The sequence below is a fragment of the Amphibalanus amphitrite genome, unplaced genomic scaffold (genome assembly GCF_019059575.1).
Source record: "Amphibalanus amphitrite isolate SeventyFive unplaced genomic scaffold, NRLGWU_Aamphi_draft 000684F_arrow, whole genome shotgun sequence".
NCBI classification, from domain to species: domain Eukaryota; kingdom Metazoa; phylum Arthropoda; class Thecostraca; order Balanomorpha; family Balanidae; genus Amphibalanus; species Amphibalanus amphitrite.
The window spans coordinates 322,007-348,612 of NW_024882178.1; the positions used below are offsets into that span (position 1 = coordinate 322,007).

The 26,606-nt window shown below is 50.8% G+C and overlaps 2 protein-coding genes across 16 annotated transcripts in view; one reads left to right on the forward strand and one right to left on the reverse strand.

The window, feature by feature from the left end:
- Positions 1-26,606, forward strand: part of LOC122364580 (troponin I-like) — a 38,686-nt gene that overhangs the window by 3,213 nt on the left and 8,867 nt on the right. For 2 of the 14 annotated variants that reach the window (XM_043335125.1, XM_043335132.1), the window contains exons 1-4: positions 20,163-20,326; positions 22,719-22,764; positions 25,242-25,263; positions 26,507-26,524. In XM_043335125.1, coding sequence (XP_043191060.1) covers positions 22,742-22,764; positions 25,242-25,263; positions 26,507-26,524 — 63 coding nt within the window. In that variant the 5' untranslated portion in view covers positions 20,163-20,326; positions 22,719-22,741. Of the gene's footprint in view, positions 1-20,162; positions 20,518-22,718; positions 22,765-25,241; positions 25,264-25,992; positions 26,015-26,506; positions 26,546-26,606 lie in introns of those variants that run through there. The other 12 variants (XR_006253576.1, XM_043335123.1, XM_043335127.1 and 9 more) reach the window with 12 other exon arrangements.
- LOC122364581 lies at positions 4,614-8,883 on the reverse strand. 2 transcript variants are annotated; one of them, XM_043335133.1, is made up of 2 exons: positions 8,082-8,883; positions 4,614-5,175 (listed from the first exon to the last, which is right to left on the reverse strand). In XM_043335133.1, exons 1-2 carry the CDS (start codon positions 8,680-8,682, stop codon positions 5,048-5,050), a joined length of 729 nt encoding a protein of 242 aa, XP_043191068.1. In that variant the 5' UTR covers positions 8,683-8,883; the 3' UTR covers positions 4,614-5,047. The 2 variants fall into 2 exon arrangements, with proteins under 2 accessions (XP_043191068.1, XP_043191069.1); XM_043335134.1 differs by having other exon boundaries at positions 4,614-7,642.

Sequence of the window (26,606 nt, forward strand, 5' to 3'; positions counted from 1 at the left end):
CAGATGGCAGTGTTTCTGGCCGACTCAGCGGTCGTCGCTCGGTGTAAACGGGTGCCAGTGGGCGGACGTCGGCACCTGCCGGCGGCCCCGACAGGCGGAGTCGGCGCCGAATGCCGCGGCCTGTGTTGGTTGGCGGCGCGCCACGGCCCGGCCGGCCCACGGGCTCCGCCAGACGCGGCGCGAGGCGGCCGTGCAGCGGCCCGGTACCGATTCGGATTTCGGAGACACGCCGATGCGCAGTTCCTTCTGTAAACGCTACCGTTGCGTGAATAAGCCATGGGCAATGGATTCCGCTCAGATGAATTTATTTTTACTAAGTTGTGACCTATGGTTTAGGTACAGTTGAAATTTAACAATGCAGATGCTGTTTATTGCATCACCAGCGGCAAAAGACTTCCTTAGAGACACCTTGTCTCTTATTCAAGATGCTGCAACAGTGCAACATGCTTCTTCTTTGGGAAAAAAAAAGATGTTTGATTGGGCGCCTTAACCAATAAGAATATTGCTAACAATGGACCAGTGAACTCAGAACAAATGAAAAACATTAAAAACACGCAAGCCGTTACCAAGAGCTTGGTTAAAGTCACTTCAGAAGCATCATAGACCTCTGTACAGAGGTCTATGGAAGCATGTATCATTGTGCATTTATTTCTAAATGTAGCTTAGCCTTATGCTATGTGCCAACAATATTGCTATCTTCATCAAGGCATCCTTCATATAAAAACGGCTTTTACATACTCTGCTACATGCACAAATCTTACGAGCATTTAAACAGGACCTAGAACACCTCCTCCCGCATCCAGTACAGCACAGTGCCAGAGTCACGGGCGCTCGGCGGGTGCCACGGACTCGGACTAAACCGAACTTCAGAGGAGTGGGTGACCAGGGTGCCCCAGAAATTGACGTCCTTCGTGGCTGTCGTCAAGACTGGCTTGAATTCATGGTAGCCCCACGTGTTGATCCAAGGCATCCTGCGTTTGATGCCTTCAGATTGGTAGACCCAGACGTCAAAGCGTTTCATCAGGCTGACGTTTGTTTGCAAAGCTGTTTCATCCACGAAGCTGTAGTGTTTGGGAGCGAACCAGATGCCGCCCCAGCGCTGGCGGCCCTTCTCCGCCTGCGTCTCGATCCGGTAGGCGAACCTGGTGCCGCTGCCCAGGTCGCGGATGGTGTCGGCGTGTCTCAGAATGGAGTAGTTGTCCGTCAGTGATGGCGACAGCTCGCTGCGGCCGAGGACGCTGTACGGGTCCCAGCCGTCCCTGGAGACAGCCGTCAGCAGCAGCGTCCAGCCGCCGTCGTCGTGGCTGAAGTCGCACAGCACCGGCACAGGCAGTCCGGTGAGCCAGTAGACGCCGTCCTGGGCGACGTCCTGGTTTCTCAGCTGCAGACAGGAGCGGGCGCAGGCCCGCGTCTCCGGCTCCTGGTATGCCGCCACATGAGCCGGCAGAGCCGCGGGATGGGCCTCACAATCTGCCTCTGATTCCACCTCAGCAGTCGGCCTCACCTGGTGTACCGGCTCTGGTCCTGGCTCAAGCTCTGGCTGCTGCTCCAGAATAGCACCGCTTTGAGGAATGTGCCGCTTTGTCATGTTTGTGACGGGCTCGGGCGCAGCGCTGAGCTCCTTGCCGTCTCGTCTCTCCTGCGGCGGCTGACAGACCTCACCACGGACCACTGGCACAGCCTGTCCGGCACGGGTCAGCTCCGACAGCTGCAGCGCCGTCACGTCGTGGACGACCGAGTCGAGCCGCAGCTGCTGTCGCGTCAGCTCGGCCAGCGCCCGGTGTCCGGCGTCGGCGCCCGCCTGCAGCCGCTCCAGCCGGCCGGCCAGCTGCGCCAGCTGCCAGCCGCACTGGGCGCGCGACACGGCGCCCTCGACCAGCGGGCTGAGCAGCGCCGACAGCTGCTCGGCTGCCGACGGCTGGTAGGAGACGGCTGGCGGCGCCGGCTGGTCGGCGGCTGGCGGCTGAGGGGATTCGAGCGGCTGCTCGGTGGGATGGGCCGCTGTTAGAGTCACCAGAAAGAGAACAACGGCACACACCCGAAACATGCTGAATGTTAACCCGCGCCCTGCTGGGGGGGGGGGTGTTTGAACACCCCCCCCCCTGTGGTTTTTCGCGAATATCTCAAAAACGGCGGCGCGGAGCGCCGCCGTTTTTGGTACACCTTATCATACATCAATTCTACACATGTTGTGAAAATTTCAGACCAAGGTCATTCAAGGTCAGGTCACCAGGTCACTTGAAGTGACCTCACCTCATAAAAACTTTCAATGTCTGTCATAGCTACACCGAGTGACCGATGGCTTTGAAACTTTCAGCGATTGCTAAGAGCAATAGCATGTACAAAATGTATATCTCAGAATTTTGATATCGATGACCTAAGGTCAGGTCAATTTTGCGACTTCCCCATTATAAGTCAATGGGAGAAAATTGAAATGCGCCTCTTTTGGATGAAAGACGTTATAAACACTCCCAAACACCGAATTACAAGTGGTTTAGACACACTGAACTTGAAAATGGTGTCCGTGACCCTTGTTTATGCCCTGAGGTCATCTTAGGTCACGAATGGTATCTAACAGTTTTTCGCAAATAACTTTTGATAGAGGCATGCTAGAGCGATGAAAACGCCTTAGATGTGTTCAGCTCGACGATACGGATCGACTGATATGCAACATGACCCTTTCCGGTCAGGTCATGACCTTGACCTGAGGTCAAATTTTCAAGTTGACCTTTCAAGGTCAAGTTATAGTTCATTCGATGCGTCTTGACGAGAGGAACACGATGCCGGTAAAAGTAAGCTCGTACAATGCTTGGGTCAAAAGTTATTGCAGAAAAACTGTTTTCGAAAAAATCGGCTATTTTTGCAGTTTTTGCCCCCTGCAGGCAAAACCGTTGACGTTAGGTCAAATCTGAGGGAATTACTCAGAAAGGGCGTTAATAGGGCTATCGAATGCGCTTTTCCGCGGCGCTGTAGCTCTATTGGTTCCCGAGTTATGCGTTGGCTTCTTGGAAATTTTCGACATTTGACCTGGAAATCGGCGAAATTTTGCCTTCAATGACCTCTGGTGACCTGACCTTTGACCTGACCAAAAAATTGACTGAAGTGATTTCGTCATTATTTTTTACGCTCTTTCGAACGCCGCCTTCCGCGTATCGCTACGTGGCCCAGGAGCCGAGTTACAAGGGGGGGTGTTCAAACACCCCCCCCCCCCCCAGCAGGGCGTGGAAATCCAGGACCCCCAGCAGGGCGCGGGTTAATTATTGACTGACTGTAACCGTTTTAATCGACCTGCCTTGAACGCCCGTGTAAAATTGGCAACCTGGGTCTATGTGTCCTGTTTGCCTGACACCTCTCTTATACACAACACACCGTTCTATACTGCTGCTGCTGCTCTGGGTTGGTGTGCTTATATTGATGCCGATGAACTGGGAGACCCCTCGCTCCTCCCCGCGCCACACCGCTTCCGCGTCAGACGTGCAGGGTAACACGGGAAAACACATCGAACCAGCTCCAACCACAGCAAAGGTGCCAGAATAAGCTATATCGGGACCAGCCGATTTCCTTGGCTCTCAGCTCAGTTAATGTTTTCGGAGGCGTAAATTGTGATTGGGATATACGTACATCTCAACTCTAGAACCCATTAGGAGTTGATATTGATTATTGATATTAATAATACAGCAGGCAGTGGATTGTCGTAGGGGAAGCGGGGGTAACACCGCCCCCCTAAGCTTTTCGCCAAAATGAGAGAATATGTGTGAAGTCTCTTGGTAGTTATTGTCTTGGTTACAATATTTAAACATTTGGTCACGTGTTTTAGGTACTCATTTTGCATGCTTCTAAAAGGTTTTCATGTATCACGACTTTTAAAAATACCTTGCATATTTGCCGCCTACAAATTGTGTGGGTAACCCCGCCACCGGTGTTGATGTTAACCCAACCCATCCCTACGAAAGCTTTTAATTGTTCAGAGATCGCGTGCGATGAGTTTCCTGTCGGTAAGTGGTAATTTTCGCAAATAATCGGTAATGGACACCTAAATAGGTATAGGTTCATCAGCTGTTTGCCAGTTTTATACAGCTGGCAAGTGCTTGGTCGGGATGCATGAAAAATATAAAGTAAAAAGTCAAATAAGCTGCTTATTCCCGACTTAGGAACATCTACGAACATAAATAAAGCGTGTCTTTGGAATTTCATCACTTATCACGCTACGAACAGGAAACACCGCAACCTCAATTGGGGTAACACCGCCACGGGGTGGCGGTGTTCCCCAATAAGTGATCACAAGCAAAAATCGCCAGCGGCAAGAATGTACTACGCGGTTCAAGCAAACCTATCTTACTGGACAAAGCCGATCAGTTATTTTTCGATGTAATCAAGTAAATCAAAATGAGTCTCTACTTAAAGACATTCAAAAGTGCTCCCAACTCATCGAATTTTTATAAGGGAATGTGCATTTTTCTTTAAATGCCCACAATGAGCTTCGATTACACTGAAACACCGGAACACAAATCAGAAGACGCTTACCTTCGTGCGGTTAATAGGAAATAACGGATTTTTACACTTTATAGTTCATACTTTCGCCGCCAGATGGGGTGGCGGTGTTTCCTGAAGTAGACAGCACGGCGTCCCGTTCAAAACTGTATTGCTTCCCGGCCGCTCACCCGAGGTCGTGTCACAGATACTGCCCGAGGCACCGGGCGAGTCCACTGGGACGAGAGGGGTGACCAGTATGCGAGGGAGAGAGGGAGAGGGAGGGAGGCCGCCGGTAGAGGCGAGAGCCGGTTATGACATCCCTCCACCCCGCAATATAACATAATCACAACTAACGTAACAACAAAACTCTGGTCACTTTTAACGATATCAGGCACGGAGCGCTCACAAACTTCACTCACACAACAGCCGGTCCGGCCGCCGTAACGTCTCTCGCGGACGCAGATTGTATCGCGGCGCCGGCGGCGGTCCGCCCGCCGGGACCGACGGTGACCCGTCCGGAGCAGCCGGGGCCACCGCCCGAGCCGTCAGTCCGGCCCTCGGCGGTACGTCGGCATCAAAGAGGTCCCGCCGCGTCCGATCCAGGTCCAGCGCCCGTCCAGCGGTCGGCGGCGGCACGTCGGCCATGGTCCGGCGCGGCCGGACCCGATCCAGATGCCTCCAGATCACTCTCCCATCCTGCAACTGAACAGCCAGTTTTACTCCCTTCCGCACCACTATCACACCCGGCAGCCATTTACAACCAGCAGCACTTTGTACACGATCAACGGCTGACACAAACACAGCATCGCCTACGCACACGGAACGTTCATAGGAGCCCCTGTCGGCGTACAGTTTTTGTTTGTCCTGGTTTTTCCTCACTCTACCACTCAGATCAGGCCTGACCAGATCCAGCGGGGTTCGCACCGTCCTGCCAAGGAATAATGCCGCTGGGGACACCTGGGTGGTTGTGTGCGGTGTTGTGCGATAGCGCAGCAGGAAACGCGCTATTTTGGTGTGAATCGTGCCCGATGTTTGCTTTTTAATACTGTTTTTCAATGTCTGAACACTACGCTCCGCCAAACCGTTAGATTTCGGAGACAGTGCAGGAGAAGTCAAATGGTGAATGCCATTCGAGCGACAGAACGTCTGAAAAGTCTCAGACAAGAAACATTGTGCGTTGTCAGACACAAGAGTCTTTGGCAGCCCCCACGAGGAAAATGAAGCGCGCAAATGTTCTATGGTGGTCTCGGACGTGCATGATCGCGACGGAAACACGTCCATCCACTTTGAATGAGCGTCAATGACAATTAATACCCACCAGCCATCAATTGGACCACAATAATCTACGTGCACACGCTCCCATGGTTTTGATGGCCAAATCCATGGGTGCAGCGGAGTCTCAGGTACGTTGGCACGATAAGCCTGACATTTGCCACAATTCTGTGCAATGGATGTGATGTCCTGATCGAGGTTAGGCCACCACACATACATTCTTGCGAAAGACTTGGTGCGCGTCTCTCCGCAGTGCCCGTCGTGTAGAAGACTCAAAATTTTTGCCCTTCCCTGTGGCGGTATCACAACGCGCGAACCCCACAATATACATCCATCCTGAATGCTCAGCTCGGCTTTACGGGACCTAAAAGGTCGGAAATCTGGCGACAGCACCTCCCCGTCATCCGGCCAGCCCTCCTGAACATACTGAAGCACGACAGCCAAGACAGGGTCTCTAGAGGTCCACCGGCGAATGTGGTCCACAGTGACCGGAGACGCGTCTAAAAACTCCATCAAATGTATCGTCTCCGCCGGAACGGGGCTCGACTGACCGACCACCGACGACGGGACGGGCAGCCGACTGAGCGCGTCACAGTGAGTTTGTTTAACGCCGGGGACGAATTCAAGGCGATAATCATACGCTCCCAGCATAAGGGCCCACCTGACCACCCGGGGCGATGCCATCAGTGGGAGCGGCTTGGACTCACCTATCAGCCCCAGCAGGGGCTTATGATCGGTCCGTATTGAAAACGGACGGCCCGCCAGATAATAGTGGAACCTCTTTACACCGGCCACCACCGCCAAACCCTCCCGGTCGGTCTGGGAGTAGCGCCTTTCAGTCTCGTTTAAAGAGCGCGAATAAAACGCGATCGGTCTCTCCCCTTGCCTCGTTTGCTGGCTAAGAATGCACCCCAATCCCACTGGACTGGCGTCACATGCCAAAATCACAGGGAGTTTTGGGTCAAAATGTCCCAAAACGGGAGGGCTTTTGAGCAAACGTTTCGCATCCTCAAAAGCTCTCCTTTCAATGTGCGTCCACTGCCAAGGGCGATTTTTCCGTAACAGAACATACAGCGGCGAAAGGGTGGTGGCCAAACCCTGCAAAAATTTTCCGTAGTAATTGATAAGGCCGAGCCAGCACCGCAGCTCGGAGACATCTCGGGGCTCTGGCGCGCCCGTGATGGCAGCGACCTTTTCCTCAGTCGTCTCCACGCCGCTCCCGCTGACCTTGTGACCCAGGTACGTTACGCTGTCCACGCCCAAACAGCACTTGTCCCGGTTCGCCCTGAGACCCGCCTCACGCAGCCGGCGCAACACCTCACGCAGCGCTACATCATGACTTTCCACAGTCTCACCCGCCACGACAACATCATCGAGGAACACACACACACCCTGTATCCCCGCTAACAGCGTGTCCATGGTTCTCTGGAACAGGGACGGGGCTGAAGCGTACCCGAAGCTAAGTCTCGTGGGTCTCAGCAATCCCCTCTGTGTGTTTACGGTCAGAAAGTCACGTGAATTCTGATCGAGAACCATCTGGTTGTACGCGGACTTAAGGTCTATCTTTGAAAAGACCTTACTGCCTGTTAAGCGTGTAAGCAGCTCTTCCACGCGTGGAAGCGGATATTGGTCCACCTTGGCCACCCTGTTGACCGTGAGGCGATAGTCCCCACATAACCTGATCTTTCCCCCGGGTTTTGGCACGACGACTAGGGGGGCGGCCCACTTACTGTGCTCCACTGGCTCCCACAGTCCTTGCTGGATCTGTTTCTCCAGCTCGGCATCCACCTGCTCGCGGAATGCCAGTGGGACTGTGCGAGCTTTGAAGAATCTCGGCTTCACATCGGGATCCACCGAAATGGTCACCTCAGCGCCACGATAGCACCCCAAACCATCGCTGAAAACTTCAGAAAACTCCTGAACGAGCGTCTGAGCCCGAGAGCGGTCGGTAAGCTGACATATGGAGGGCCAGTCAAGTCGTATGGTCGACAGCCAGTTTCGACCAAAAAGAAATGGTCCCTCGCCCTTAACTACCACCAGCGGCAGCTGCGCTCGCTGCCCGCCATACTGAACATCCACCATCGCCTGACCACACACCCCTAACACCTCACCGCTGTAAGTTTTCAACAGTTTGTCACATGGCCTAAGATGGGGCCCACCGACCGGCCAAGTACCCTTGAACACTTTCTCTGAGCAAACAGACAATGCAGCTCCCGTATCTAACTCCATACGCAGCGGGCAGCCGTCCACACATACATCAACCATTAGTGGTGGTTTACGATCTACTCCCAACTGCACCCCTTGAGCACGGAACAAGTAATATGGCTCGTCCTCACCGTCATTGTGGGGCGCCGCGCCACTCTGAGAAGTCCCAGGCGTCACGGACGGCTCCGGCTGCTCCTCCTCCTCCAGCAGCCGGACACGCTGAGACTCGGCGCGGCTCCGGCAGGCCGCTCTGGTGTGGCCCACGGCTCCGCACGCATAACAGTTCTGCGAGCGGAAGGGGCAGGCCGCCGGGACGTGCCGTCGGCTGAGACAGCGGCTGCAGGCACCCCGCGCCGGCGGAGCGCGGGAGGCAGCCCCGCCGGTGTCCAGGGGACGCCGATTGTCGTTCACCAGTGCTCGCCGGCTGTCGTTCACCAGGGCTGGTCGGCTGTCGTTCACCAGTGCTCGCCGACTGTCGTTCACCAGTGCTCGCCGGCTGTCGTTCACCAGGGCTGGTCGGCTGTCGTTCACCATCCTCCGTGGTGTCCCATCGACCCGTCCGATGACGGCAGACGACTCGGAGCGGCCGCTGAGCTCGGCTGCACTGGCTGCTGCCGACTCGTGGGCCTGAGCGATCTCCAGAGCCGTGTCCAGAGTCAGCCGCGGCTCGCTCAGCAGACGTGATTGCAGCCGCTCATGCTGAATACCGCAAACCAGTCGGTCACGAAGCATCTCGTCCAGCTGGCCTGGCTGAAACTTGCAGGGCTTCGCAAGCTTGCGGAGCCTCGCCGAAAACGACGACACTGACTCTCCAGCATCGCGAGTGCAGGAGTGAAACCGAAATCTGGAGACAATTGCAGATTGTTGCGGTTCAAAGTGGTCGACCAATATCTTCACCAGCTCCTTGAACGTTTTGTCTCCCACTGCGGCTGGGGCTATGAGGTCCTCCAGAAGGCTGAAGGTGCTGGCGCCAACCGCGCTCAGCAGTATGGCGCGGCGCTTCTCGACTTCATCTTCACCGACGCTGTTGGCGACAAAGTGCTGTTCGAGACGCCTGCTGTACGCGCCGAACGACTCCACTGCCGCATCAAACTCGGGCGCCCGGCTCACTGACGCCATCACTGCTTCCCTTGCCACTAATCACCGCGCGGCGCACACGTTCACCGCCTCGTCGCCATTGAAGTAGACAGCACGGCGTCCCGTTCAAAACTGTATTGCTTCCCGGCCGCTCACCCGAGGTCGTGTCACAGATACTGCCCGAGGCACCGGGCGAGTCCACTGGGACGAGAGGGGTGACCAGTATGCGAGGGAGAGAGGGAGAGGGAGGGAGGCCGCCGGTAGAGGCGAGAGCCGGTTATGACATTTCCCACAGTGGCGGTGTTCCCCCCGCTTCCCCTAAGCATTTACGCTTCCTAACATATTGCGCAAATCATCAAGTCTAGTTCCAGCTTATAGAAAAGAAATGTCGCCCATTCGTATATCATTCACGTTTGTGATGTTTATAGCAAAGCAGTTATTCATCTTTAATCAATGCATGATACATATTCTGAAGATGCTTTAGCAATAACGGTGTCAACCTTACATTGTAATTTTGTTGAGGCCAGGGCGCATTGGCTCGGCGAACGTTACATATGAATGTCAGACAAACTGCAGTAGTGTGTTTGGTATTTGCAATAAAAAAGTTAAATGTATCATTCTGAACAAATTGGCGAGCTAGCAGTGCATTTTTAGAAACATTGCATGGCCCAAGTCGATTTGAAAGTATAAAAGCACTACCTCTATTAGTTGTGACATCTTGCTCAGCATCTCCAAATATGTCGTGGGATGTTTTGAAGGTAAATGTTTAATTACCTATGACATAAGCGAAAGACCTAAAAACGTCATCAATTAGTCGTGTAAGTACTCTGTGTGAATAAACATCAGCTTTTATACGATAAAGATGAATTGCACCGCACCCGATGTTCAAAATCAGTTTATGGAGGAGATAAGTCTCTTATCAGAAACACGACCCATGTTCTGGTTTACATTGAGGGACTGTATATTTATACGCAGTAGTATGCTTATAAAATGTCCCTCCTTAAGTTTTCCCTGTTAGTGTTGCAGTGAGTGGGAGATAGATAGCCAGCAGTGCTGCAGTGCCGTGTCAGCTCTGTATACTCCTTATATGAGATTCACTCGCAGACAATCATTTGGCGCAAGCTCGTGGTGACAATCCTGCTATATTCTACCACGATGCGGTGCTCTTCAGTAAGGCTTCTCTTTCTGGTGACTCTAACAGCGGCCCATCCCACCGAGCAGCCGCTCGAATCCCCTCAGCCGCCAGCCGCCGACCAGCCGGCGCCGCCAGCCGTCTCCTACCAGCCGTCGGCAGCCGAGCAGCTGTCGGCGCTGCTCAGCCCGCTGGTCGAGGGCGCCGTGTCGCGCGCCCAGTGCGGCTGGCAGCTGGCGCAGCTGGCCGGCCGGCTGGAGCGGCTGCAGGCGGGCGCCGACGCCGGACACCGGGCGCTGGCCGAGCTGACGCGACAGCAGCTGCGGCTCGACTCGGTCGTCCACGACGTGACGGCGCTGCAGCTGTCGCAGCTGACCCGTGCCGGACAGGCTGTGCCAGTGGTCCGTGGTGAGGTCTGTCAGCCACTGCAGGAGAGACGAGATGGCAAGGAGCTCAGCGCTGCGCCCGAGCCCGTCACAAACATGACAAAGCGGCACGTTCCTCAAAACGGTGCTGTTCTGGAGCAGCAGCCAGAGGTTGAGCCAGGACCAGAGCCGGTACACCAGATGAGGCCGACTGCTGAGGTGGAATCTGAGGCAGATTGTGAGGCCCATCCCGCGGCTCTGCCGGCTCATGTGGCGGCATACCAGGAGCCGGAGACGCGGGCCTGCGCCCGCTCCTGTCTGCAGCTGAGACACGAGGGCGTCGCCCAGGACGGCGTCTACTGGCTCACCGGACTGCCGGTGCCGGTGCTGTGCGACTTCAGCCACGACGACGGCGGCTGGACGCTGCTGCTAACGGCAGTCTCCAGGGACGGCTGGGACCCGTACAGCGTCCTCGGCCGCAGCGAACTGTCGCCGTCACTGACGGACAACTACTCCATTTTGAGACACGCCGACACCATCCGCGACATGGGCAGCGGCACCAGGTTCGCCTACCGGATCGAGACGCAGGCGGAGAAGGGCCGCCAGCGCTGGGGCGGCATCTGGTTCGCTCCCAAACACTACAGCTTCGTGGATGAAACAGCTTCGCAAACAGACGTCAGCCTGATGAGACGCTTTGATAATTGGATCTACAATAAAGATGGCGTCAGAAGACGAATGCCTTGGATCAACACAGACAGTCACCATGCCATGAAGCCAGTTTTGACGACATGCAACTTTGCCGGTAACTTTTGGGGAACGATGGTAACACACGCCAGTCACCCTGTGCATAATCACAGCCCATGGCTTCATCCCCATGTGCATGATTCTGGAACTGTGCTGTACTGGATGAGAGAGGATGCTTTTTAGTCACAAGGAGCCGACTATCCATGGTGACGACAAAATCGACAAAATAATATCTGCTCTCCAAAACGTTGCTGCAAGGAGTCGTGCGGCAACCGCTATGGCGTCTATCATGTGTCTGACTTGAGCAATGTTAGTCGAAGCGTTACAGAGTCGAAGTTACCTATTGTCCAAGTTGACAAGCTCTTTCCCCTCTTGTTTTTGATCAGAGCTTAAGGCTTAGAACCAAGTATTTTGACAGATGCTGGATTTAGGCTAGCTTGTGTCTTAGCAGCAAAGTTTTAGCAGCTTGTCTTAACTAACGTAAGTTTAGGTTTCATAGGCCGTTTTCACGACGGAACTTTCGCGGTGGAACCTATTTGATACCAGGAAAGTACCAACCCTTTAATGCCTTAGAATCCTTACAACTAAAGTCTTTTGCCTTCAAAATATTTTTAAAAGTTGTAATCCAGGCGATTTTGGCCGTCAAATCGCTTATATCGCACCGCGAAAGTTCCGTCGTGAAAACGGCCATAATGAATCAAAACTTTTTGACTTCATATGGATACTTCTTAACATTTGGTCATCCTGAGAAGTAATAAAGGGATGAGCCATATTACCTACGTCTTGGTGACCTCAGGCTAGATCACCAGATCAGGAATCCCTGTGCCACGGGCTAAATTTGAGCGGTCTGTAAATGAGCCCATCTGGCCTACAGTATTGCATGTATTTCTTGAAAACTTTTGCCGAGCTAAGCCGACATAGTTTTACTCGTATAACCTACTGCTACCGCTGTAGGCGAACGTCACGCCCCATTGTCTCAAAAAACACTTTAGCGAAATCAATAATTAACTGGCTGAAGTTTAAATGGATTTTGTGAGTTTTTCACCTAGTAGCAAGGGACATTATTCGACGCGCATTGACGGGCTGAACACGCTCGTGACCTTATTTGATGCTGCTCATTCATTGCTAGAAGGAAAGTTATTTGAACGTTTAACTGTTATTGAGACCCGTCGATGTTTACATTGTTCTAATAAACTAATGCTTCAAAAAAGAAGTTTGTACTCAAAAGATATGCTGCATGAAGAGATAGATGAAGCTCTGGGCGATGTTCGAAAGCACAATAGCCGCTGTCACACGCACAAGAGTATTCACATCTTTTCTTGTGCCGTGTCCAGTAGCTGAAGTGCAGTCGAATTCGATGGTGCTGACGCACGGTGTCTTCAAACCGGTCAGGGTATTTTCTTCTTGCTGGGTGACCTACAGCTATTTCATAACTTTGTCAGAATAATAGTCTGCCTGGATGTCTACGAACAGGCGGATGGAAGCATTCAAAACCACTCACCAATGGCGCCCGTGGAGAAATGATATTCTGTCGTTATTGTTCCGGCTTCACTATAAAGTATACGTTTTTATGTTCATCGATAGCTAAAACAGCTTGACAACTACGGTTGGAGTTTTTTACATGTAGTTGGTACTTTGTATTTTTTTTCGTTTATTAGCAGGCTCATAGCGACACATGCAAGTAAGTAGAAACGCTTTAGACGATGTTTAGATAATCCTGATTCTTTTTTTGTGGTGCAATTTTTTTATTTTCTTTTAAAAGAACGTCCAGAGTGGGCAAATCATAGACGTTCTACTGACCTTACTGTCGCCAACATCGCCGCTGCTGTTGCCGTGTCACTGCCGCTGCTCTTGTCACTTCACTGCCGCTGCTGCGGTATCCTCCACCGCTGCTGCTGCCCCTGACGCCACCACTGCTGCTGCAGCTCTCCCGGCCCCCAGCCGCCTGACACCCAGCCGCCCCGGAGCGCTGCCACACCTCCGAGTGGCGCCCGCACTGTTGTCTGTTCGCTCTCCCGGCGATCGGTTTTGTACCCGACTGCTAACAGGATAGAGCTATCTGCTTTTGAAGACTGGCAAGTGGAAGTCGTAGTGTGGAGACTGGGGTGGGAGGCGGCCGGCCGTGTCCGCCGGAGAAGCCCCACCAGTGGAGCGGCCGCCGCCCCTCCTCCGGTGAGCTGAGCCGGCCAGTTCGGCACAGCTGACCCCTCGCCGGAAGCCAGGTGGCCGGCGAACGAGCCCGGCAGGGGAGGGAAGCGCCTCGTACCAGGTGGAAGCGACCGCACGCGACACCAACCGCAACCAGAATAGGATTATGCTGGACGTTTTTCCTGGGGTAGGAAAATTATGGCGCTTATCGTTTTCTTTATTTTAGGTGTGTATGATTTACCCATAACAGGCGGAATAGCTGGTTAAAATGGTAGGTGTTCTGGCCGTTGCATTACAGTTAAACGGTATACGAACAACTGATTACGAGGCGCGAAGAATAGTGAAAGATAACCGAATGTTTGTGTTCATTAGCTAAAAACAATAATCGTTCAAACTGTGTGATGTTTCTTGAAATATTGGAATTTAGTTTGGATTCCGCTTTCAATTTTAGATATTGTAGGTAGGTGTATCAATTTAAAATTGTAAGCAAAAAGGACAAAAAGAAACATTGAACTGTGTGCACTTGGAAAGGCAACTGGCATTCTGATCACCGCGTAACGAGACAGTGAATCTCTAAGTTGCATTTGGAGTTAACCCTGAAATTTTTCAAACAAATGTTGGACGTATAGTGCAGCGGAAGGAATTCCAAGTCAAACTGACACCGTTAGCCACTCCAGTCACGGCGTTTTTGCTAATGCTCTGTCCATGAAGTGCAATTGAAATTGACACCGAGTTGAACATAATCGCACTGTTCCATCGACTTTGCGCTGTATGGCTGCATGGATAAGATCTTTGCTGACAAACCTCTTCACACGGCATTTCAGGAACTCCAAACCTATCTTCCAATTCGAATAGGTCAGATATCCTTCACTAGACAGCTGGCCGAGTGAGCGCGTCGGTGGCATTTTATAACGGTCAGCTCCACGTTGAAAATCCTCGACAGCTCCGGTCGGCTGAGCGGCCAATTTTAAATTGGCCGCCGGCCAGGCTCTCTGCGGCACAGCGGCTGGCCGTGCCGAATGCGACACCAGCCAGCCTCGTCCAAGACTGGAGCATTGTTGGCTCGGAACGCGGCTGCTGCCGTCCAACTGCCACCCCGACCGGCGCCCACCCGCATATACTGCAGCCGGCACACAGTGCAGCCATTTGAAACAGTGCCTCCCGCCGCCGCCAGGCAGTCGACGACTAAAAATATAAAGAATGTGGGAGAGAGTTAATGTTACCTACCAGCGCAAATGAATAGCATGGAAACAGTCCTGCTTATGATAATGGGCTTCCGCTATGATTTTATATATTAAAAAGAGTTAATTTGCCATTCCAAGGCTACACAAACAGGGTGATCCAAAAAATTTAGAACCCCTAACTTAAAATGTCTCTAAGTCCAAAAGTATTCATCTTATTGACCAATTGCAAACACCATTAGAAAAAGCATTAAATCCTCTATAAAATCACGTCAAGTTGGTGCATGTATGCTGTCAAGTATTGCCACACTGTTAGGTTTTGGAATGAGCGTCAGAAAACTGAGTGAAACGAAATCGCCAATTATTAACAATGCACTGAAATCCGTTAGCACTCCATCTGTTGTTTTTTTACGAATAACACCACATCCAAATTCAATTTTATTACATAAAAGTTTACGCAGAAGCACACAATAAAACAGATGCACGCATCCTAGCTTCCGCTGTTCATCTCAGCATGTGCTCAAACCGAGCTCCGTGGGCCGTCACGCAGGCCTGCAGTCGCTTGCGGACGGCTCAAACTGGGCGGGCCAGCAGTCTCTGGGACAACTGCTCCCAGCAGGCCGTCAGCCTTTCCTTCAGCTCCTCGATGGTGCTGATCCTCTTGACCTCTGTACACCATTCGCTCCAGTTCGCTCCACACGAATAAGTTAAAAGGGTTGAGGTCAGGACTCTTCGGTGGCCAGGCATCTGGCTCGATGAAGGCCGAGCAGGCCTGTTCCTGAAACTCGACCACTGAGTGGACCGTGTGGCACGGAGCACCGAATGACATTTTTTTGCTCCTGTTGAAATTTAAATTCATTACAATAGCACGTAAATGAGCTATTTTTATTCATGAACCTCCGACATGCGACATGGTCAGAAGAGCAAACCGCAAAGCAGTGATTCGCGGATAATGTTGAAAACCGTTTCACTGAGTTCCGTGACACAAATTTTATAGGCATATAACTAGGGTAATATTTAAGGTAATAGTTCAGTTCAATTAACTTGGTTTTATAGAGAATTGAACGTTCTTTCTAATGATGTTTGCAATTTGTCAATAAAGTGAAAACTTTCGGACTTCAGACATTTTAAGTTAGGGGTTCCATTTTTTTTTTTTTTTTTTGGATCATCCTGTACATTTAAAGTGATTGACTTCTTTATTTTCACGTTCTTTTTTAATATTCAAGGACAGGTTGTTGCTCTTACGATTCACAGGCCTAATGAAAGTAAAATGAAATTGAACTTATAATCAGGTAGTTCTTCAACGATAAGTGGCAAATAATTAGGTAGGTGTTCGCCGCTGAATGATGTCTGCCAAGCACACGCACTGCAAAACATTTAGTAAGCAGAGGATTAGTGCATGTCATGAATTTGTTTCTCTTTGGTTTTAGTTTTAAAGTCTCGAATGATGCTTAGTGTCTATAAGCCCAGTTGAGTTCAGCAATATAAAACTAATTGAGTTCAAATGGCAATGATGTTGTGGACATAGAATAGAAATCTATAGCCTTAACCCTATTCCTGGCGGGCTCCGCCGGGACAAGAAACTGGCGGGGGGGCGATTCGGCCCCCCCCCCTTCAGATCTCAAAAACTACACATCGCAGCGACAAACGGTAAACAGCATCGGATACGCACGGTCAAGATCTACAATTTTTACTAAGGTCATTTTCAGGTCAGGTCAAAGATGACGTCACAGGGGTCGAAAAAGTCAAAATGGCGGCGCTAGATATGGAGAGTTTTTCTCGAATAACTTTCGAATTAGTCGAGATAGGAACAAACTAAGGGCATCATCGTGATCCTCTCGTCAATCCGCATCGAATGATATATATGTTGACCTCGAAAGGTCAAGGTCAAAGGTTGACCTCAGGTCACGTGACCTCGAGGTCATCATGTATATCATTCGATGCGTCTTGACGAGCTGAACACAATGAGACTATCCACGCGTCTGTATCTTGTTCCTGTACGGAGTTATTGGCCAAAAACCTTTGGTGACCTTTGATGACGTCACATGACCTCACAGCTGCCCAACAGCAAAACAGACCTCAAGGTAGTGAAGGTTGATCGTATATGAAGTCATGTATGGTATATGGGGCCATTCCGACCCGTTTTAGTGGTAAAAACAGGGAGTTGATTTTTCCCCCATTGACTTATAATGGGGAGGTCGCGAAACTGACCTGACCTTAGGTCACCGATATCTAAATTCCGAGATATACAAATTGCACATACTGGTACCCTAACTAAAGCCTGAAGAGAAGAAATTGATCGGTCAAAAACTCTAGCTCCGGCGTGATTGCAAACTTTTCTGAGGTAGGGTCACCAAACCGCCTCTGGTGACCTGACCTGAGGTCAGATCAACTCAAAATTTTCAGACATGTTGCGTAGAAGCCTTTTAGGAAAAGTCAGAAAATTTGAGCTCCCTAGCTCAACGCGTTTGGGAGAAATAACCAAAAAACCTCAGGGGGGCCCCTGAGGCCCCCCCCCCGCCAGGAATAGGGTTAAGGTGTCAGCTCACTGGTTCAAGCATGGGGAGATTACGCTCTTTCTGAGGTTGAATGTTGCTATGAGGAGCGTTTTACAAGATTTCATTCTTCAAAATACTAATTATGTGAGTTTTTGATAATATCAGACAATGTTGACGGAATGTATGTGACGCCAAAGTTTCAGTACAACTCAATAACTGTCGAGGCTTAAACTTTAATCCTCGGCACGGAGCCCTCCCATCCCCGCGCTGCTGACAGCGAATAACCGCCGCCCAGCACACGTATACGGCTTCATCCGGTTAGGGATTGCGGCCTACCTGGACCTCCTACTGATGTTTCCCGGGGCCGTCACCAGTTTGAAAATGTCGCAGTAATAGCATATATAAATTATCTAAATCAGTCATGTTTCCTCCTCAAAGGGATCCTCCGTTTGGCTTCGGTTACGTTATCGATGGGATTGGTCGATAGGTAAATTCCTGCTCGTACGAAGATCTGCTGATATGAGCAACTTTTGTTGGTCAGTGATACAGATTCCAGCTAAAAGTTGGCCTCCCGCTCGGCTGTCACTGGCAGTCTACTGGCATGTGGTCATCGCATCGGGACGTATTTTGATATTCAGAGCATTATAAATAAGCCAACGACCCTTTGCCAGCTACCGTGCTACTTCGTTTTTATTACGGAGCGAGCGAAGCGAGCGAGTCTTTCCTAAGATTAACGGAAATTTCTGGGCCGGCCGTGGTCACGATTCTGCGACGCTTATATCTCAGCAACCACTTGACCGGTAATTTTTGTAGGGTAGCTTCATTCCTTCTACCAAGTATTGGACTATTCCCGATGCATGTGGGTGACCCCTTATGCACGTGCCACGTGCAAAACGAAGAGGTGTCACTTTTGTAATTGTTGCAATATCTCGGTAACTACTCGGCCGATTGCGCTGAAAGTTGGCATGTAGGTAGGTACCCACTAGGCAATGCATATCCATGTGCCAGAGTTGGGGTGCTGCTGCACGTGCGCACGTGCAGGGGTCGATTCCAGATCTCGAGAACGGCTGGACCGATGGCGCTCAAATTTGGCACATGGTTAGGGACCGGTTAGTAGGGTGCCGTGCAAAAGTCAGACGACCCATTTTGCACATGCGCACGTGCAGGGTGCCGCTTCCAGATCTCGAGAACGGCTGGGTCGATTGTGCTCAAATTTGGCACATCGCTAGAGACCGATTAGTAGGGTGCCGTGCACAAGTCAGCTGGAGGTACCCCGTCGAAATTTCGCACATGCAAGGCTCACCCTCTCGCTCGCTCCGTTAGTCGCCCCAAAAGGCGTTATACTGGTATAAATATAGTTTTGGCTGTTATCGTTTATCAAATAAAGTTTCATTGAATTCGATTATTCGACATTTTTGCAACAAGTGTCCAATTAACTAAGCACATACGTGTAAGGAGGGAACATCCACATATACACTATAAATACCCGTACTTGATTGAATCGATTAAGACATATTGCACTCTTCTGAATTGATTCCAGGATAGTGGCTGAATAAAAACTGATCCGAATATATGATATACTTCAAATAGGTACATCTTTGAATCCAGGATACAGGGTGTTCGGGATAAATTTAACACTTCAGCAACTCTGCTGAAAAAAATATTCAGTATCTCAGGAAGTAACCGATGGATTTCTACCATTTAAACTGCAGACAATCGCCCAGCTTATGCATTTTTCAACGCAAAAAAAAAATTACCTCCGTCACTCCTCCAACACCTCCAGTGAGCCACTGGACCTGCAGAAGATGCTCCTCACATGGTCTCATGAAAGACATGAGAACACCATCTTTACCCTTGCTGCGAGTTTGACTTTGATGTTTCAATAGGCATCGTTGGTTTTTTTCTCAGCTACGCCACATAAGTAGTGACTCAAAGTTTGCCGTGTTAAGACTTTAAGTTTGCCGTTTAAGACGCCAAATGTTCGGCCCGGTGAGGTTGAAGTGACTTTTAGTGACTTTTAGTGACTCCAAAAGTGACTTTTAGCTCATCCCAGGAAGAAAGTCAGGCGGTAAGTCCCGTTGGCATGCGAGCCGATGTCTACATGGCCACCCTCTCCACCCATCGCCTTACTGTCGCGCCGAACAGCTTCACATAGCCACACAAGGACAGATGAAGGCCTCCTTTGAAGATGTGGTAGGTCATGATGGTGCCGTCGCTGTACGGGCAATCGCCGTACCTTCTTCTGCAATCCAATGCGTCCATTTTTCTAGCGCAATTCTTTAATTTCACTCTGGTGGGTTAACCAGCGTTCAAAGAGTATTTATAAGCAGGAAACATGGAAAACGGCGCGGTTGATAATGATGCTCGTCACTGTCTTCCAAGTTTATGGTAGGTTCTAATAAACCAAGCTAAACAAGCTTTTCAGTTTTCGCCATTAGCAAACAAATTGTGCTCAATATTGCACTTCACAGATCAAGAACGCTCCAACTGGTTTGAAATGAAAGAGAAATGAAATCTGTCAAATTTATCCCGAACACCCTGTATATCTCGATATTGAAGCTAAATGGACTTTATGAGTAAAAGAAAATAATTCGTGATCTGTCATTAACAGTGCGCTGGGCAGTGGGAACAACACTCGCTATATAAGTAAAAGCCTGTACAACGATAACGGTCAGCGTACCTGACCGATCCATCATCTTTTCAATGAGCCGTCACCTTGTCAGCACGTTTCCCTGCCGTGTCTCATAACACATATCGCTCAGCCCCGCCCCACACGATGGCTTGTAACGCGTCGCCCCAAGGAGGAGAGGGTGGTTGTTCCGCTCGTACGGTCCCGTCACCGATACGACGGGCGGGCCGCGGGCGTCGCAGCGGCGTACAAAACAGCGCTGCACCATGGGCGGTGGGGCCGCGTTCCGTCGCCGACACCACCGGCTGGCACGCCGGCGCGTCGTCTCATGCCACCGGGTCGCGTCACCGGGCCGCGCCCGGACCCTATCACGTTTCCTGGAGCCAAATGGTGAACGGGCCGGCCGCCGCCGCCGCCGCTGCTGCCGCCTCCGACAGGCCGCCGACGGCCGCCGCCGGCTGCCAGCTCGCGACGTGCCGGTCACGTGACCTGGCGCTGCTCCAGGCGGGCCGGTCAGGGCGCGCTGCGGCGGCGGCAGCGGCGGCGGCGGCGGCAGTGGCTCGTCAGCTCCCGTGCCGCTCCGGTCCCGTCTTTCCTTGAAGGTACGTGTCGGCGCCGCTCCAGTGCCGTCTCGGAGCGAAGGCTGCGTGTCCAGTGTGGTCCGGAGGTCCGCCGCCGCCGCTGCCCCGTTTCGTACCGTACCGGAGAGCGGCAGAAGAGCTGTGACCGCGCCGGACCCGCCCGTGTGCCGTCAGCCAGGAGCCCGGCGCCCCGGCCTGCACCTTCGTCAGCTGTGTGGACCAGAGCATGTCATGTACCCCGTCAAACACACCTCCAGTGGCGAGCCGCCCGCTTTACCCCTTGGTCTGCCGAAACGCTGAAACATAACAAAACAAAGAAACGTGCAGTGTCCAGCAGCATGCCCAGACGTGCCCGCTTCAACCTCGCCAAGTTTTCGGCTGCTTTGACTGTTATAAAAGCCAAGGCATATTAACTGTGGCTCTACCAAAGAATTGCCGCAAGAAGCATGATCGTATGCCCCGACACATCCCAGTTCTTGTTAAAATCAAAGAGAAACGATCTTCATTTCTTGAATGCTGAACCTTATTTAGAACAGCTCAATTACCATAAGTTCTAACATGTTTTTAGGGGATAATGTTTCAATGACAGTGATAGTTTAGGTTATAGGTCATGAAAGTTGTGATGACAATCACTCATAGATCTCTTGAAAACGCACGTTTTTAATTTACTTTGTTTTATAAACAATGAGCACTCTTAAGACGTTTATTGTTAATTGTTACCGGCATTCAGACACTTAACAGGTTAATCGCTATCATCTTAATATTTTTCCTTCGTAGTTTTACTAATTTTAGCAACGTTTGAGCATCATTTAGGTAGCGAACTCCACGCGGATGCGTTTGGTTTTACGGGTGGCAGAAGGTATGCTGTGCCGCACTACGCTAGTGTTGTGCGGGACAGCCTACCTCTACGTGGGAGCGCGCGGGCCCCTACGGCCTTGATCGGATGAAACCTGTGATATTTCAATCGAAATTGTTTTGAATACTGTAAATACTTTTGTTTGGCGGCGCATCAAATTGGTATCGTGCCACCATCTAATTGCAGTGCAATCATTACCCTCTAAAATTGTGTCGCTCTCGTTATGCTTTCACCACAGCACATTCTTTTCGCTTAATTAGAAATGTTTTGTTGTTTTGAAATCAAACCAAATTAATTATAAACTTGTATTCACCCCTACGCAGTGTGATGCACATGCAGATGCCAACGGTGCTCGTTTTCCGATGGGTCTCGACCCCGTGCATTGCTCCGGACGTGGGGCAGTGCCGCCGCCCCGGCTCGTGCCTACGACAGAGGGGACCGGCGCCGCCGGCACCGCCGCCGCCGCCGGGCCGCCGCGCTGCTATTGGCCGTTCGCCAGTGGTGACGCGTCATGCGGCCAAATATGGCGCTCCGGCGGCATCTAACGTTACCGGCGCGGCGACGCCGGCGCGCCGGCAGCTGGAGGCGGCGACCCGTGCGACGCTGTCGACACGGTCATTTGGCAAGGTGCCAGCTGACCTCTGTCGAGCCGGTGACACGGCGTGGTCACCCGCTAACAGCCCCCAGACAGCGCCCTCATGGGGTCGGCAGTGACCCCCAACGGCAAATATTTGGGGATGTGTCGGCGCAAGCACGCCAGCTTCGAAATGAAGGCCATGTTTTGTGTTGGGCTGAAATTGTGTCAACATGGGTAGTTGGAAGCTCGACATCATATCGTCAAATGGTTGACAGATATACAAACTAGGCGACCTCGAACTTCGAAGATACTTTAAATGAGATTGTATTTTTGTATCGGAATGCAAAGCATCTGTCTATTCCGGCAGTTTCAGTACACACAAAAAAGAGAAGTATTTTAGCAGAGCGGCTGACCAATAGTTATTGACCCACATCAAACATTGTTGAGCGAGGCCATGTGACCAATGGTGCACTGTAAGATAAAGCCAAGAAATTTGGCGAGTTAATTTGCACTCTCACGCCTGAGGACTGAGGTCATGACCCAGGGATTCCCACCCAAGGATACAGTACTATGATTTTTACTATTTTCGCTATCAAGGTGCGTAAAACCAATACATATAACTTCAGTGAGGAAGCTTCAGGAACCCAAAGTTGAAAATTATTACAGTATTTCATCATGCAGTCATTGGTCTGAGATTGCAGGCGATGCGACATTGCCCTTCCGTTAAATTTCGAAATGCTACAACTGAGAGGCTGCGGTTCCTTTTGCCCGCATCATAACATCTCTATCCGAAACAAGTCGGCTGCATAAGACCTTGCTGCGATGCTACCTCGTCAATGCTTGAGGTTTCGATAAACTCTGCCTAACAGCTTTTTGGGGGGAATTAAATAAAAACACTGGTTTCCTGACATTTTGTGATAAAAGCGACACTCATCTAATTATGGATATGTCCCATCTCTAACAGTGTGTCCATGTTGCAGGTCCCGCTCTCCAGACTTCCAAAATGTCCGACGAGGAGGAGTACAGGTACGTTCACAGTCCGGAGATGAGGATAGATTACAGTGGATGTGTTCACTTTTATAGCTAAATAGGCAGCAATTCTTTGAATCGTCCGTATTGTGCATGAATCGCTGAGTGCAAGCTACTTTAGCTCATTTTGATTTGGGGCGGGGGGTGATAGTGGTAGTCATGAAACCAAAAATTGGAGCGATGGGTTTTATCTTAGGTATTTTGCTCTAAATGTGGCGATTTATTTGGCTTGTCAAATGCGGCATGGCTTTGAGGAACTCAAAGTTATCCTTTCAAAATCGTTTCTAGCAATTAATAGTTTCACGCATTTCATCCAAAAGAACTGATTTTCAAACGACATAACGACATAAAAAAACATTTTTTAGCAGAGTTAAGTTCTTCGATATACCTGACTTCAACCGGAGATGTGAAAGCTCACTATGAGCAGAAATGTGCTGAAAATGTTCGATGCCGGGCAGCTAGGTTTGTCTCACTTTGGCTGCGCCCTGCTCTCTTCTAAGCCACTAGTAGTGGTCCCAGTCTGGGTCTACCGGCCTCAGTCCGTCACTATACCTGCCTCAGCTAATTCTATCGACATCAGACCGGCTCCACAGGCTGTATCGACCGGCATCAGCCAGTTTCTGTCGGCCATATCCTGCTATTTTTAGTCGAGTGATGTGCCAGCCACCGAATCATATTCAGGAAACAGAACCTTGCAGTCAATGTATGCACTATGCACGGCTCATCATCCTTCTCATCCTCCTGGATCAAAATCATTCATAATATTATTGTGACGAAAATGAGTGACGTTCTCGAATTGGTTTTCTTTCTTTGATACATTAAGTGCAAAGCAGGGAAATATTTTGGTGGATATTTCTTTCCGCTGCACATTTACGGGTGTTATAACCATCAGACCTTGCAAGGTCTGATGGTTATAATTCCATGGAATGTGGCCCAGGTCGTTTACTTATATGAACGATGCAAATTTCTGACCGACTTTTAAAAGAACCAATTTCACTGCTTGGAGGAATATAGTGAAAAGTGTGCTTATTTGTGTCGAACAAGGTTGCGAAAGCTATTCAGAAAAGTCTAAAAGCCAAAAGACCAAAATTTCAGATGCAGTAGCGGCCCAAATGGTCGAAGGCTTGCTGCAGCGGTCCCAAGAGATGGAACCTTCTGCCGGTGTCTGGCTCTGCCCACGCCGCGGACAGCTGGGTGATTATCCCGACCCAGTTATCAGTCCACAGCGTGGAAGGGAGAGAGAGGAGGAGAGGAGACAACGTGTCCCGGTGCACGGGCCCGCCTCTGACCTTGGCTGGCGCGCCGGCCGGCCGCCCGAGCTCCCTGCGAGCAGCCGCGACGGCCGGGAATGCCCGGCGGAGCCACAGAAATCCGAGCGGCCGACCCCCGAAATAGCTGCGCCGACCTGGTGACGGGTGCCAGCGACCGGCCGGTGCAGCACCTGTTCGGCCGGCCACTCTCCGCGCGAGCAGGGGCGCCGCAACCGGGTCACCGGCGCAGCACTGACCTGAGAGAGGCTATCGCAAAACGAGAGGATTCATCACGACCTGAGAGAGGTCGTCATCGCCAACTGAGCCGGGCAACAGCGACCCGAGCGGAGTCACAGCCATCTGAGTGATGACCACTCGAGCCAGGTCACTGTGACAAAAGCGATGGTCACCGCGGCCGGGGTAACGTCGCAGCGGCGATTGCTGCACCAGACTGGCATTGTGGAGAGGCAAAGTGCTTGCATAGTAACAGACTGGAGAAATTTCGGATGACAGCCGAAGATGTTATGTACTCAGAGCAGGCGGTAACTCAGATGGAGCTGATTCGGCGGGGTGAGGCGAGTCTTTCGAGTGCTCTTACGATGCTTAGAAAGAAATGCGTTGGTCTGCACCTAACTATTATAGCTCTAAAACCTTAGTGTGCGAAGCTCCCGAGCTCAAAGGGCCTTCGACCCATATCTTGAACGGAGCCTTTACGAGAAGGGAGGAAAGGCACAGCAGTGAATCCCAGAATGAACGAATCACGCAAAAGCAGATAGGAAGAGGGAGAGAGAGGAAGGGAAAGGGAAAGAGAAATGTAGGGGGAGCAGCAGGTCGCTGCTTCACTATTCCAGTGATAGCGGAATATGTTTATTTTCATGAGTGGCAAAAACTGCACCCACAAATCAACGGAAAATAAAAACATGCTTCTTTGTTCATTTACGTTTATCATATCCTAAAGATTCTGTTCGGCCTGCCTGATCTACTTATTTAATTCAGTTTCATTTAGTTTTTATTTTACCTAGAGGCATTGTGGTTAGAATCACAGAACACAAATCCCTTACCCCCTTATAGCGCACCCTGTACGTAGTAGAGGACCTGATTTCGGCGCTGTGTGGCCGCACTGCGGGCTGAGCTCCCATCTGTCTGTGACCAGTGGCTGTGTGTGTGGGGCGGGGCCGGTGGCTGTCGGTACAGTCGGTGACCGGGACTGTCTGTTTCTGGCAGTTCCGAGGAGGAGATGGATGAGGTAGGCGGCCGCTGCTGGCCCACTGGTGACAGTTTGTACCGCATGTCCCCGCTCTGCCCCTCCCTCCCCCCCCCAACTGTCATCAACGACCCTCGACGTCGCCAGCTTACATCGGGCCCTCGTGCAATGCGCTTTGTGTTTGGTATAGTGTTTGGTTTCGTTTTGCCGTCTAACACATCCTGCTGAAATTGGCCGTGTTGTAAGCTTTCGTGCGCAAAATTCCATTTTGCAATTGGTTGGTGGATAACTCATGAATAGACATAAACAGACACATACATTTCTTGTTATTGCTTTTACTTTTACTTGAACATGAGACCATTCAAACCCAACCTTTTTTGTTTTTATTTAATTAATTCATTTTTATATTTGCTTTGGCATCATTAAATACTGAGATCAAGGACCTGTACACCGTACACACAGTACACACATGGCATAATCTTACTTCTTCCAACACACAGCAACAACACAAACAATTCGCTAAACTCCATCCCATTTGTACATAAATACACCCCCTTAATGCTATATTTATTTGTTTGCTATTGATAACCGCTCAAAATATATTTCTTAATACAGGCGGTGTTCAGACAATCCGTTTAATTGTGTGCAGGCGTGGTTGTCAGTTGCGTTTCTATAACCAATAACTGAGTCGCCACATAACTCCGCGAATATCGCGAGGCGCCGTTGTGAGCATGTGTCAGACGCGTTCTAACACTGCTGTTTTCGTTCCAGCTCGGATGATGAGGAGTCTGGGGTATGATTATATGATATATTTACCCACCTGCACGCTGTCATACCTCTCATAGAATATAGCTGATAGATAGAATGTTACTATGTGCATTGCCATGTTCCCCTACCTAAGCTGATTCCCCGATATAGCGTGCGCAAGTCGTTTAGATCAAGTTATATTGCTGTGCTACATCAGAATAGCCTTCTTAGAGTCCACATTATTGTGCTGCGTTGGTAATGGTTCAAAGTACCTGATTGGCTCTGCATCAATTTCTGGGACATTGAAATCTCATCACATCCCGTGTAGTATCAAATACCATCATCATCACCATATGCCTTACGAAGGACCGGAACCTGTATGTGATCATTTTCCACGGAAGGTCATTAGGTGTTTGTGTAGCGCCGCCTTTTTCTAGCCGTGGTACCGCCATCAGTAGAGGGTAAGTGCGGCGTAGTGTGGTGGGTGAGATGTGCCGCTGCTGACCTCCACCCGTGCCGTCTGCTCCCGTGATTTCAGGCGCAGAGGGCCGCCGAGGCACGTAGGCGTTTACAGGCAGTAAGTGTGGCTTGCAGTGACTAACACATACCTGGACCTTGCGGGATAATTCAGAGAAAAA

What these genes read in the sequence shown, in the direction of transcription:
- LOC122364581 (XM_043335133.1), bottom strand. Translation starts at nt 8,682, where the DNA reads ATGCTTCGTGACCGACTGGTTTGCGGTATTCAGCATGAGCGGCTGCAA. An exon ending in CGCGGCGCCCCACAATGACG is followed by an intron (nt 5,176 to 8,081) that starts GTGAGGACGAGC and finishes CTGGCTGTTCAG; the next exon opens with TTGCAGGATGGGAGAGTGAT.